The sequence below is a fragment of the Hetaerina americana genome, unplaced genomic scaffold, assembly GCF_022747635.1.
Source record: "Hetaerina americana unplaced genomic scaffold, ioHetAmer1.1.p SCAF_5, whole genome shotgun sequence".
NCBI lineage: Eukaryota > Metazoa > Arthropoda > Insecta > Odonata > Calopterygidae > Hetaerina > Hetaerina americana.
Window position 1 is genome coordinate 33,702,245 of NW_027287095.1, and position 14,958 is coordinate 33,717,202.

Consider the following 14,958-nt stretch of genomic DNA (forward strand, 5'->3'; position numbering starts at 1 on the left):
TCATTAACCGCCCTTCGTCACGAGCGTTCATGCTGGAATCACTTTAGCAATCACGCGAAAATAAATCTCTGTGTCTCACTTCACTCCTAAGTATTGAATCCTGTGCATTTTAGTCGTCACACGAGAATAGGTCTCCTCGCTTCAGTTCACTCGTTCCAAAGTGATATATTCACGTGTTACTTAGGTTTCGTAAAATCAGAGGTAACGTTGGGAAAGAGCGCATCAAATGACTCCGGATCAAATCAATTTCACTGAGCGAACATTAAGGGAATACTCAAAAGAATAATTCTTGACGTTTTATTTATTAATAATTTGACATTATTACCACCAATATGACTCTACAATTAATGAAATCCAATTAGCAGAGATTTCTAATTTGAACGAGTTGCAAAGAAAGGTTACGGGAACTTAAAACGTAACACGATTAGCCCTGGTAAAACAATTCCGACAATCATTCGAACATGTCCGACCCGACGAATATGACCGATAACCTCCTACGCATTTGACCTCCTACTTGGAGGGGATGATCCCGGTGATTACTTGAGTCTTTGCTTTGGGAAATGAAATAATTCTCTCATCGGAGAGTATACTCACCTATATTTTTTCCCTTGCTGAATCCTGATGGGTATATTTCCGGTTGATTTACCAAGTTTTGATATAATGAATGTGTGGAACATTATGTATCTTATTATGGATGGAGGGAGATTAGATGGAGTCAAAGTTTTTCGTCTACAAGTTAATGAGGTATGTCTTCCATTGAAACTTGTGTTACAGTCGGCATACCTTCGCTCCGACTACTATTCTCAGCCCCTTTATCGTAATTTGAATTACCATCATTGCTTCTTTATCCTATCTATCCACAAAAAGTCATTGCTCCATTTGAATAAAATATTTTTTTTACTGAAGTGAAAAGGGGCTTCTTTAAGCGTCGGTAGTCAGGTTCTGTTTCGTCAAAAGAGTCTAGTGAATGTATTGTTGTACCGTTGTGTGGACTGTGTCCATCAACCTGCCTTAACCGGTGGGATATCTGTAAATAAAACTAAAGGTTTTCGAATTACTGTGGTGTTTTGCTGAGTGAAACTCACTGAGCCGTGGTTTTTACACTTAAGAGCACCTTATATGCATCTGCCGTATATAGGAGGACAAGGAATTTTGATCCCACACTGATGAGATTTCCACTCTAAAAATAATTTGAAGTACGTAATTTAAGCAGATGAGCAAAGTAGCCAGAGTTTATACAATGAGGTCACAACATTACCGAAGCGAGGGACACGCACAGTTTTCACCGGAAACTGACGTAGTCAATATGAAGCCTTTCCCTGAGCATTATATGATCTATCTCGTAGACTTAATCCATGTATTTCTCAAAATATTTCGAGAAATGCGTTCGAAAATTGGCATCGTTTTAGAATTTTTTAAAAAATTGTTGACTTCGACATGCGGTCGAAGACCCCGAGACACCTAGAGGAGTGCCGTGGCCCGTGGGACTTTTCCGTGCCCTCACGGAGACGGACAGCTCGTGAGAGTAGGTTTGTACATATTGCCGGAAGGGTGAGAGTGCGAGGAGAGATACAGGAGGGTTTAAAACCGCACCCCCTCCCTCTGTAATGCCAACCTGAGAGTGGGAGCGAAGGTGAGGAAGTTGGCGGGTCGTGGAGGAAATGAGGCTCCGGGTGGCTCGGATCTCCGGTGCGTCGTCGGAAGGGAAGGAGGAGGCGTCAGTTTCCCTTGCAACTGGGGTTAAAATACACCCTTCCCACCTCACAACCCTCCCAACCTCTCTCCCTCTCTATACATATACATATGTATCTCCCAGTTTCACCTCGTTCGCATTACAAGCTTTGTCGTGGGCCGTGATCTTATTACATACAACGGATCTCTGAAATCGTAATGGTGGAATCAACGGCACTGGATGGGTGTTATGGAATTACGGTCAAAATCCCTGAAGGTCGAATAGTGATACGAAATGAAAACGCTTTATGAACCCGTTTGAGAATAATTTCTCGAACCATTGGCCACGGAGAAAGCGCGTGATATCCGGACGAATGTGAAGACAAACGCCGCTTCTATCATTCGGTTTTGCTTAAGTCATAACCTGGCTGAAACAAGATATTAATCGAGGGGAATTTTTGCAATCGGCGGGATCTTGGAGCACAGGACATCGACGGAAGAAGCCCTTTGGAAAAAAGCTTTGAAATCCCAGACAGTTAGTTGTTTTGGATTTAATAAAGATGAAATTCGAAACGTTTAAATGATATAATTTTTGGAACCGAATCCAGCCATATCTATTTAGAGATTAATTTTTGATAAAAATTCCAAGTGTACATGTATGTACAAATCATAAACATAAGGTACTCGTACGTATGTAAAAGGAATACGTCCTTCCTAAGAATATGAAATTGATAGTCCGACTCAAGTTCTCTTCCTGTTGATACTTAAGTATCTAATTAATTATGCTACCGTCAATTTTGCACTTTGGAGAAATAACTAAGTGTTCAAACGTTTGATATTCGGCGTTTTTTTCTCTAAAATATGCAATCGCAACATACACGGGGAGTGAAAAAGCAAAAAAATCAAAGCTCATGAAATATTTATATTCATAAATGGCTTATAAGAACTGACATGTGCAAGCAACCGCAACAGTGCTGCTATCCCAGGTGCAATAATTTTCATTTAGTTTAATGAAGTATTTAAATGAAAATTTATATTTGAGATGTTTTAAATTTATCTGATTCTTGATGCATTCTGCATCATCAAATATATACGTCGTCATGTTTTTGTAAATTTTAATAATTTCAATTCAAGCTTATCTAATTTTTGTATTAAGGGAAAGATTTCGTTGTACAAATTATCGGTCACATAGGTGTAGTCGTAGAGTAAATGGGTGTGGTAGGCAGTACTCTGTCTGACTTTAGGTTGGAACCCGGTAGTTAATTAATATTTAACACACCATTAAAAAAGGAAATGCCAACTATGAATCTTTGGTAAAATACATAGTGTATTTTTAAGTGATCTCGGATGAGACATTTAACTCTGGACTCACTTGGTGACATTTCTTAACGCGCCTATTGAGTCCAGTGTGATAATTTTGATTTTAGATTCTCGCTACTCTTTTCTTCCGTTCCCAATCCCTTTCAAATTACCCAACTCGCCTTAATGGAGGATGTAACCTCAACTATATGTCTTGGAACTGTAACTGCTACTCCTCTGTTGCCGTCAACATTGAAGCATTTTAAACTAGCATTTAAACGAAAGGGGACGCTAAATATGAACGTTTAATTCGGGAAGTGCTCGTCTCGTGAATGAAAAAATTAAAGTCAGCCCTTAAATACTGTACATTTTTCACTTAGGCGTCACTTAAATTGATTGTTATTTGTTATCTACTGTAATTGTCCACAATAAGATTGAATATTTAATGTATAAGTTAATCTGAGTTCAATGTGCATACCGTAGATAGTTTGGAGAGGTAGCAAAGAAGTGAGCATGAATGAAGAGCGGCGAACACTGCCGCTTATATTCCGGTTAGGTACCCCGTGAAAAACAATGCAGACACATTCGGTAGCATACTTTTCCCCTGACAGAACTAAAACTCTGTAGATTGATTTTATATTATCGAATGCGCATTTAATAATAAATATAAGGAAAGGAATAGGTTGGTTCTTTTTCTAAACTCTGTTTCAGTGACATCAAAGCATAATATGGTATGATAACCTTGGATGTAATACCTTATCACTTCTTGATAATAGGAGTCTTTTTCTACTTACGCTCCCAACTTTTATACGGATGATTTCATCGCTTATTAAAACCCATGGAAAAAATATAATGTAGAAATGAGTTATCTTTGCCTTATGAACTTCACTCAGAATTTCAATAATTTTCATTGAAAAATATACTCCCTGTTAATATATAATACACCAAAAATACTGATTGTGGTCCAGTAAAAAAAATTACTGATTTAAATTCATGTCTGTCATACTTGTCGAGTTATCATGATACGTACTCGATAGCAATGGATATCTCCCATATTTATTAGGCCGCATTAGGACATTAAATTGTTAGGAGAGCAACTTGGGTATTGATCTCAGCATTTCAATCAGTATGGAATTATTCATCGTATTTCCTTGCAATTTCTATATTTTATGGTATCTCCAGAATAGGTTAATTGGAATTTAGCTTATCACTCAACAAATTATCTCAATTCCCTCTTTCCGGGGAGTGCTGAAGCACATTCATTCAGACCTTAATAATAACCCAATTATGCACTTATGTGAATGATGAATTCACCGTACGCTACCGTGCCAGACCTGCCTTCAGAGGTGGTGTGAAATTCTAGAATACATATACATGGTGATTCTGGTATTCTACTTTGCATCGGAGAATTTACTCACTTTTGAGCTCGATGAGAAAACCCCGGGGGAGATAGGGATATCATTCACAGCACAAATTCCTGTGGTGTGTAATTTATGGAATTCATACCATATCCCTTCCCTTTCTTATGGGAAAATTCACGAGAGAGAATTGGACACAGATTGTGCCAATTCTCTCCCCCGTCGTGCATAAATTGATCGTATCATTTTGAATCATTGTTAGCATGAAATGAATTCGGGGAAAAAACTCGCACCTCTGTGCATTAAAGGTGGATCCCACGTTACAAAACCTTCAAAGCGTCTTTGGCATCTATTTTTGTACTCGTTGCGGGAATTTTGAATTCGCTGGATTTTGTGAAGAGAGTCTGCACCTCGTATAGGCTCTGGGGCGGGATTTTCGTTTGACAGCCGCGAGTGTTCGATTCGTGGATGTCAAGGACGACGCAGAAGAGGAATGCAGTATTTAGGCGCGCTTTGATTAGTAGCAGAAAGCCCTTTCCCTTTGAGAACCTTAGTTCGAACCCTCCGGAGCCATTCACGAGCTCATAAATTTTGTCGGGAACAGGTAATTCGTGATATGATGTGACAATCATCTCCTCTTCTCTCTTCTGCGGGAAGGCGTTCAAATTACCTTCCATTGCTGCTTTAAGCCTGATCCTCCAAGCTTTCCACCGGGTCAATACTAAAACGAGCGAGGCTGTCTGGATGAATACAAACTTAAATTACTGAATTCGGCGTATCTAAATGTATTTTTTGGGCAGTGATAATGATGCTAGGGAACACTGAGCAATGAAGTTTCAAATGGAATTTGATCCAGTTCGATATTCGACAATACGATTCCATCACTCTAATGCCAAAAATTTTGAAGTAAAACAGTGGTTTTGTTAAATGTATAAAGTTTAACTAAGAGTAGTAAAGCTTAGATTTTGTGATCACCATGAAAATGATTTATGGAACGCGTATAGTGAAGAGTGCCTAGGCAGGTACATTTTTGACCTATAAGGCATCGCGCTCATTCGTTTAAAAATCGTACCAAGCGAACTAAAGTTCAAGTAGACAACGCCAATTCCAATTGCTTTCAATCGAATAAGTAACTCGCCGTGCGCGAGTGACTTTTCGCTTCGTTCAGCGCGAGGGCGAGGGTATTAACACCAAAGTCAACGCCGTGAACCCCACCACCGAGAACGGGAGAGGCGTTGGTCCGCTGCGTAATCATGCGGGGCGGAGCTCCACGAAGTCCGCTGCCCCATCGTAAATTTTGCGGCCCCGTGTTCACACCCGCGGAAGCTCGTCTCGCCTCGCTCACTCATTTTCCCACCCTCACGCGCGTAATTCCCGAGGCGAATCCCGCCGCAGTGCATCGCAGGGGGAGGTGGGCGGTAAAAGAGGGGTGGTGGAGGAGGAAACCACGACGATGCCCCTGAAATTTGGGAGTCGGATGGGTGAGCGATAGCGTATCGGACGGCAGGACTATAGGTCCGCTCGCTTTCCGAATGGTCTCCTCCACAAACATGGGCTGAGTTTCGGAAACCGAGCAGTTGTTGATTTAGTCTTTTCGGGAGACAACACAGTGCAGGATTCCCTCCCCCTTTCAAATTTCCACAGCCCCCAATCCTCCTTCCCTTCCTTTTCCGTCGCTGTTTTAGTTTCGGTCCGCTGACGTGGCAAAAGGGGTCGCCGTTATCTCATCGCGGACTGGAATCCAAACATTTTTGCCGCGCGGATACGGTGCGGGAGTGGGAATGGGGGCAGGGGGCGGAGTCGACGTTCAAAGGTCTCCCAAGAGTATTTTTAAATTTGTTGTTGCCGCTTGTGCCCCACCCATAGTGTCCGTGGTCCTCGATCTCCAAATCCTCCGCTTCGCGTGCCAGAAATCCTTTCGGGCCTGCTGTGGCAATAGCGTTGTTGAGGGGGACGTTTCCATCCGGCGAACACAAAAGGCGGGAAAGGGGGAGAGAACGGCCATCCGAAACGGCGTCTAAATCTCGAGGGTGAGATGAGCAAAAAAAAGTCACATCCACTCCTGTTGATTTTTTTCGTCGGCACTTCTTTGTTGGTGCGTTATGCGGATTGTGTATATTCTTTCTACGAATCTTATCTCCAACGCCCTGAGCGCACATTGTCGTGTGTGGAAGAAAAATGAAATGATTAATGTTTTGATAAGGTTTCTTTGACAGCATTACGCGCTGGTTAAAGAGGAATATTTTCTAGTGATCGCTAGATAAAAATGTGTTTCCGCAGGCATTTATACGGTGCGCAGTGTTTTTCAAGGTCGAGATTCAGTACTGAAGTATCTGGTTCATTTAGATACTGCGTTGCTTGCTAGTTCTATATAATTTTTCATATTTTAGATGCTACAGCTGTTCACAAATAATTAAAGGAGACAAGAATATAATGTTTATCGGTGGAATCGAATAAATTACGAAAATGTTAAAGAAAAGTAGCTTGATAATTAATTGAAATGAATTGAAAAGATGTTTGCGAAGCGACTTGAAAATGCATGGTCTCTCGCAGAAATAAGTAGAATCAATCAGGGGGAAAATGAATTGTAGATCAATGTATAAGTTAATAAAATTATTCAAAATAGCACCCTTGTACATCAACACTCCGATATCAGTGCCTCTCTTAATCAGGGTGCGCTTCAAGGAACGGGTCGATGGGAATAACGTTCATTGTCATGTCCTTTTTGATGCTATCCGGCGTTCCAAAAAGGTTTCCTTTCAAGTTGCTTTTTAATCTTGGGACATAAAGTAGTCCGGCGTGTCACAATGGAGCTGCTAGGCGGCTAGGGTACCTTTGCTACCTTGTGATTGGCCACGTGGTCAGAAGTAAGGCGGTGAGGGCCGTCGCGTTGTCGTGGTGCGCCCTCCAGTTGGCCATGTTCTCCTTCCGGACATGTTGCACTTCTTTTCGCAGCATTTCGAGGACTTCCAATTAAAACTTGATGTTCACTCACTTTCCCTAAGGCGCAAACTCTTGTAGATAAGGTCTTTTGAGTCGAAAACGACGATGAGCTCGGCGATACTTATTTTTGTGACAGACCCTGTAATTTATCCCGCTCGTGTGCGATCGGGATGTACGACGCTGGCTACTAAGGTTTGGAAATTTCAAATGGACGACGAATGGATAATCGACGTACACGGATTACAAATTGGTCCATATTTTCTATTTGGCAACCTTATTTATTTCAATCCCTCTGAAAAATATGATTTATGCATAGCGCGGCGTATTTAATTATTTTGATACGTTCAGAAAACAGAAAAGCCATCCACAACAGAAAAAAGAATACTTAAGTATTTACTACTGAATGTTATGTTTTATTATATACTGGGGTGAGAAAGTATGTAGATTCGAATCACGCAGCTGATTATTTAATGAAAGAAGTTTGATGCTGATTTGCAGAAATTATTGGAGAACTTTCGAAAGATTTCCTTTTTTTTGTTCACAACATGTAGAATGTGCCGTTTATTTAAATTTCCTCCATTTGAGTTTCGCTCCGTGTTTTTCTCTCTCATGGGGACTCATGTTTTGACTGATCTTTCTGTCTTTGAAGTGGCTTCCAATTTGGGCAGCAAAACAGTTAGTGTGATCGATAAATGTAAATTTGTAATGAAGTGGTCCAGAACATCAGGCTACATGGCAGGATCGGAGAATAGAGAACAGAGACTCTATCTTAAAACTATATTATCTTCTTTAATGGGGATTAGATGGAATTGATTTCATTCTAATCATATTCTATTCTTGAATAGTGAGCAAAATTAAATTACCTTCGATTTAAATAATTTTGTGGATGGAATAAATAATTTAATGCACTCACCGTTATGGATATATGAAAAAATCATTAATTTTTATAACTATAACTATTAAAGAAAGAAAAAAATATTGGCGGGCCTAAAATATTATTTGAATATCCAAAAACCACGGAGATTATTTGGGTGAAAGTAATAATGTGTTCTTGTGTCTTAGTAATAATTCCATAGAATTTGTTGTAAATATTTGCTGAAATTATATATCAAATAGTCTACACTGGCAATAGTTAACTGATAAATTACTGTTGCCATTGTTTTCCAAATTTAATATTTTTTTATTTTATCTGTCCTATCACTGCTTCAGCTCCCGAAATTTTCAACCATCACCATTGGATAAAACAAATATTTCCTGCCCTTTACTCCCATAATTACACTCTCCCTTCCTTCACCCACAATACGACGTTACTTATGTTCTATCATATATTTATACCAATTCCATCGGTAATGACTGCTTGGAAATTGGCCATTTTAGCAACTCCTCAAATTTTATTTCGAGCCATGGATAATTGACTCAAATTTCATATTACATTTTACTCTTATTTCTCCTTCAATTTTCATTCAGAATTTCCTAGCACAATAACCCTCACCTCTGCTCATTTAGTCTAAAAATTAAAACTGTTTCCGACTGTTTGGATCGATATTTTTGACTCACAAAATCTCTCCCCTCACCGAGCCAAACAACAGGGACCTATTAACATCGAACTAATACTATAAGTTTGCATGCGCAGCTACGGACGAAGGATTTTTTTCCCGCATGCAGAAAGAAAATATCATGCGCGCGCGGCCATTTCATTTCCATGGTAGTGCCGCAAGAGTCGTATCATCGAAATTAAGAGTGTTTCATGGCACTTAATAAGTTTATGCGCGGACACTTTTGCTTTCTTTCTCTCGCATCTTGCGGTCCTCAGTTCTCCCACCACCTCCCCCTTCTCCCCCGTCCACGTTCACGGCTTCCTCCGCGATATCTTCCAAGACTAGCACCATTAGGCGACGAGGCACGAACGCTGCTTCTCTCCGAAACCCCTCCAAAACTCCTCTTCACTCCAGTTGCTTTCCACCCTCTCCCATTTTATCCCCCCCCCGTTTATAACGAGGAGGCGGGCCCCCTGGCGTGGCTCATAACCGGTGTTAGGGTCGTTTGTTGGGGGGACGCGGAATGAGGTTTCGGTTGGCGAGTGTGGACCGCGGTAGGGAGTTATACGAAACAAACAATTGTCAACAACAAAGTTTCCGATGGGAGGAGGGAGTAGGAGGGTTGAAACGGAAAGGACGGGGATGGTGAGGGTTGGCGAAGATGAGTGTTGACGAAGGAGTGAGGTGTGGAAAAAGGGGATTGGATTGGGAAAAGAGAGAGCAGTGGGAGTGTGGTGTGGGAAGAGATACGTAGGGAAAGGATGGGAGTTTTAAGGAGGGGTTGGAGATTGGATTACTTCTTGGCGTATTTGTTTTCCGCGCGTATTCCGTTACTGGAGGTGGTCAATTTTTCGCTACGGATTTTGCCCACTCGAAAAACGACAGAACTTTTCAAATAGGGAACACACCAACCTGTACATACGAGCACGTCGTGGCCATTAAACGTGTCTTGTAGAATTTTCAACACAAAAAAGCTACCATCGTTCCTGATTCACTATGAGCTTTCGTTCTCGAGCTACCGTCATGGCAGTGATCACATTTACAATCAGACCACCAGTTAACTGAAGAGATGACCATTCGTTCCGCGATTTAGACTAATGACCTGAAAGACAACCGGGTTTAAGTCTGTCGGAAACTCATTGCAAATGCACATTTAAATTGGCATAGATTTTTGTTAATATTAAAAATTTGTATCGCGTGGTCAAATGGTATACTTTGAGCTTTATTAGACCGTTTTAAGGAGAATCCGAGCAGGAAGAGGTCTGAAATGTTGGAAAAACAATATTTTTAATTCTACTCCTCCTCATTAGAACGAACTAAGGGTTCCTTTTCATCATAAATTATCAAGAACAATCTCAGGCACGCACCGTCTGACATTCACCTTATTTCCTGACTCGACCTCAGTAAACATTTACCAAATATTTTATCAACTTTAAATTAATATTTCTAAGAATAATTTCCCACCTCAACCTTGGTCTACTAATTAGAGCTTTAGACGTCTTTAATGGATTTTGAATGGTCGATTGATTCAGTTAAAGAAGAGCAAACGTGATTTGATAACCTATAATTATTTTTCCCCTCCTATTACATTTATTTCCTCATCTTATCACTTTTCCTAGAAAAGTAAGGTTCCACAGATCTGACGGATGTATGCTCTCAGAGAAAGGTCAAAGTCAGTTTCGAATTTTCCAGAAACATCTATTTTTCAACACCAATATGAGACCCGAAGTCTATAGCGTCCTGTCTATTTCCATCCCCATTATTTCGGTTCAAGAAATTCAGGAGAGATTTTCTGACTGTCACATGTCACATTGATGTCCTGGGCGAAAAATAGTTCTTGGAATATTCCGGTGTAAAGGTGTTGATTTGAGGGAAGAAAGTGGAGTTAGCAATTAGGCGGAGATGCCTGTTTTTCAAGTTCAAAAATGGGAAAGCATAATTGGTAGAAAATGGGTTCTACTCTCTCTCGAAAAATGGATTCTTGAGTTCAACTCTCGCAAACACCTCACCTTTAAATGAACAAATTTTACGTACCTACCGAAAGCAATATTTGGAGGGTGGGATATACCATAATGTGGTAAATATGGGAGCACGGGATAAAAATAAGTAACATATACTCGTATTATTAACTTGACTAGTGTGCAGCGTTAGTTATATTTTCTATCAGTGATATTCCTCACTCCACTCACTTTTTTTCCATGGGAGACACGTATTGAGTTACATCAATATTCAAGTTATACTATTAACTAACTAAAACTGAAAAATTTCTATCACCCTGTGATAAGATTTGGATATTTCTATGTTCAATTTCTTGCAATATTACACCGTTCTAGAATTTTGACTTCTTCCATGCAAATTATTATGCTAGATTCTACTTAAATCTTGTAATTCTTAAGGACTTTGCCAATTAATTCAATAATAATTTCATAATGACTGAATTATCTTTGAGGTTTTAGCTTCTAGATTTTGGAATATTGTTATTAATAAATAGATGCCGGTCTAAACATTTTCCAAGAGTATCTTGCATCTGAACGAAACTTCTAAAAGGTGCCTACTCATGGGGATCCGAGATCAATATTTTAAAGAGATATGTTTCGCCAGTTTTATTAGTTTTCTTCAGCACGGACAAAACTACGTCGCACATCGCCCAAGGTTCCTCATCATATTCAACGCTTCATCGACAGAGGGAAGTAGGAAACACAAGGCATTCGAAGCGGTTAAAACGTTCTCATTGAGATAATAATGACGCGGTTTTCAAAAAATAAAGTGAAGCTACATGTCTCACTAATTGATCTACACTCTTAATTATTTTCATGTTCATGACATGTTTATTGACGAATGAAGCTATTCTGACGTGAATCTGTGCGTCAATGAGAAACACGTGCAATCAAAGATGTCGAATATAACTTTAAGAGAAAACAATACTTTGAAATTGAATGTGACGTGAATTATGGAGAAAACCTATGAGCAAATTTGAGCCTATGAATGGTCATCTGCCTCGCTTCCATCAATTAAAAGTTCCCGAATTTCAGTATCCCGATGACTGAGTTCCAATAGCACTTGGATTATTGATCCTAGATCGATAAGTATTGAAAATAAAATCAAATGGTGAATTAATTGATGAATTCCGTGGGTGAGTTGTCAAAAAAATGAATATCATTTCATGGAGGGAAACACATCAGTCGCCGTCACAGTGGAAGCTGCACCATATTTCACCACATCGGGTCAGAAAAACTTGAAATTTCCATTCACCTCCCAGAGAAATCCCGCGCAGGCGAGAGGAATGGTGTTGGAAAGGGAATTAGAGTGGTGATTGACGTGGGAAGAACGGGAGGGAAAAGTGAGGGGTGGGGAAGAGGAGGAGAGGAGGAGGGATGGTGCGTGTGAAAAAGGGGACCAAGTGAGGCGGGAAAAAAGCAGGAAAGGGGTGTGATGCCGGCCACCTTACTTAATTGGGAGCATTTGCGAATCCTCGGGTCCCCGGCTTCCCCCTTTCGGACCGCCTCAGTCATTGAGAGGACTCCGCGGAATGAAGCAGAATAGAGTGGGTGAAACGGACACGTCAGAGGGATGTATTCATCGTGCGTCGAGAAAGACTGAAGGTTAAACCGTCGTCAAGGTAATAATGGCATCGTAAATAAACGAGCGAATTGCTGGGAAAATTCAAGGAACGAAAAGAAGCCGAAAAGAAAAAAAAATGCTACTTGAAAAAATTTAATTGAATCAAGAAAAATTCAGCACTGGTAGAGTGAAAGGAAAACTTTTGCTGGGGAAGAACACGCAAAATGTGCTTAAAATTTGAGATATGCTTCCTTTTACTGTGCGCATCACATTATCTAAATTGAAACTAAACTGACCACCGTTGCAGTGATTTTCATCAATAATGCTTGTGGCGGATTTCAGGGGGATATTTTTAGTGAAATAAATTTTACATTCAGAGGATTACATCTACATCAATACCCTGCGAGCCAGCAAACAGGTGTGTGGCAGGGGGTTATTAGGGGACATGGGGGTATAAGAAGACATCAGATATGGAATTAGGGGATTAAATTTATCTGCTTCAAAACTTTCGCATGATTTCTCGTAAATCTGTATTTTATTTTGAAAACTGTCCATATTTATTGCGACTACGTTTTAAAAATCAACCACATTATTTTGATATACGATTGTGAGTGAATTTAATGTATTGTGCTTAACATAATGTCTCTTTGGGACCTCTAGATGACATGACGATAATATACGGTCCCAAAATAGGATCTTTAGCAGAACACCAAGGTGTTTTAGACGTGTCAAAAGCAATGAATATAAGAGTAGCATACATTCCCACCACAAAGATTCCGTGCTGGAATAGGAAAAATGTTCATTTTTCTTTGTAATGAAAAAGTCTTTATTTCATGAAATAATTTAAATTTAAGGGTTTCCTTTACATTACCATTATGGAAACGCGTTGAAAATTTATTTAAGTATATAGCATGTGTCATATTCCTGAGATGACTGTGGCAAGTTGTTTGGACGGGTTAACTGTCATAAGTCGGGAAAAGTTATATACCCGAGTAATTAGCGTCGTTTTAATCTATTGGTAGTAGAGTGCTGCCAATGACCGGCGGGTCCAAGCACAAAATTGAGTCCCTTTGTAAAAGCCATATTTTTATCCAGGCTGTCAATTTCTACCAAATCTTCAAGTGAATTCACGCGTTTACGCGTATTTACCCTCACGTACCAATTTCACCCTAAATTTCAGATTAGTATCTGTGGTTTTCAAGTCAAGGTATGAATATGACTGCAGTTTCAACTCAAATATTTATCGCAACCCATTTAGTGTTATTAATTTTGCGCGTAGATTGTTTTATTCTATTCGCCCAAAGTGACTAATTAGATAAATCGCTCTGATATGAAAATGTCAAATTTTAATAGTTGATTGTTCATTTTTTTTTCATTATTAGCGAAGAATAATAATGTAAGGAAATGGCACTTTAAATGACCGTGATTCCGTGTTTTATTAGTTTTACAAAGGCTGTTTTAGTTTTCTTGAGGTTTAATTATTTTTATTTCCATTTTTCTTCCTTTAATTACGTATGGATGATAAATTACGGTTTTACACAGAGGGGCCCAAGGATCGGTTGTTAGTAAGTTAGGCGTTAGCCCTCACCTTTCGCCCACGGACGCCGTGTAGGCGTAGAGCCAGCTCCCGGAATCGCAGTCCCAGTGCGGCGCGGACCACCTTCCGGGAGAGGTGAAGGTCGCCGACGGCGAGAAAGAGGCGTTCCCGGAGGCGGCCGCGCCACCGCCCGCCGAGTACCTCCCCCGCAACCCTGTCTCCCTCGCCGCCCCACCCCGTCCGCCATCCTCCTCGCCTTCCACCAACTCCGCCTCACCCTCTGCCGCGCCCACCTCCTCTCCGTCCTCCTCCTCACCGTCGACGGACGATGCTGAGGCGTAGCCCCACTCCTCGCCGGCCCAAACCCACCATACCGATCGATTAAGGACGGGGCCCGCACCGTAGAGGATTAGGTGCACGGGATCCTCCGACGATCCGCCAACCTCTCCCCCATTCTGACTTCCTCCTCCTCCCCCAGCTGCACCCACTCCTCCGCCTCCTCCACCCCTCCAGTAGCCCATTGCCTTGGGGACGGTGGTGGTCGCGAAGATGCCGGGGACGACGGCGCCCTCCATCACGTCCGTCACATGCGGCATCATGGATGCCCCGAGGAGGATCGCCCGGGCCAGCGATTGGAACACTTGGTGGCACGAGTCACGGGAGAGGGAGTCCAACGCGGAGACCGCCTCCTCTGCCACCTGCATCAGTATTAGAACGAGGGATACATTAGGAACACATTTAAAAATATTTGCTTCATTTAAAAACATGTGCCTTTACTTTTTATTCAGTTTTTATGCATTTTAAGCCACTATATATCAACGTTCGAATCCATATTCGTGAGTTTTTTAACCGACCTTTTTCCATCATCAAACTTATATGATTATACGGACTAACCAGTGTATACTGAGCAAACCGATCTGACATTTTGCCTTCGCTTCTGTGGAGTCAGGATTCCAACATTAACGTTATGAACTACTAAAAAAATGACAATTTCGTTTTTAAACCTACTGTCGTGCCTGATTGGCCATGAAAATCATCACACAATGAACAC

General features: G+C 40.9%; 1 protein-coding gene across 1 annotated transcript; it reads right to left on the reverse strand.

The window, feature by feature from the left end:
* Nucleotides 1-13,954: 13,954 nt before the first annotated feature.
* On the reverse strand, nucleotides 13,955-14,428 carry LOC139693607 (glycine-rich protein 1-like). The gene has a single exon (XM_071591834.1). It carries the CDS (start codon nucleotides 14,426-14,428, stop codon nucleotides 13,955-13,957), a length of 474 nt encoding a protein of 157 aa, XP_071447935.1.
* Between the last annotated feature and the right edge of the window lie 530 nt (nucleotides 14,429-14,958).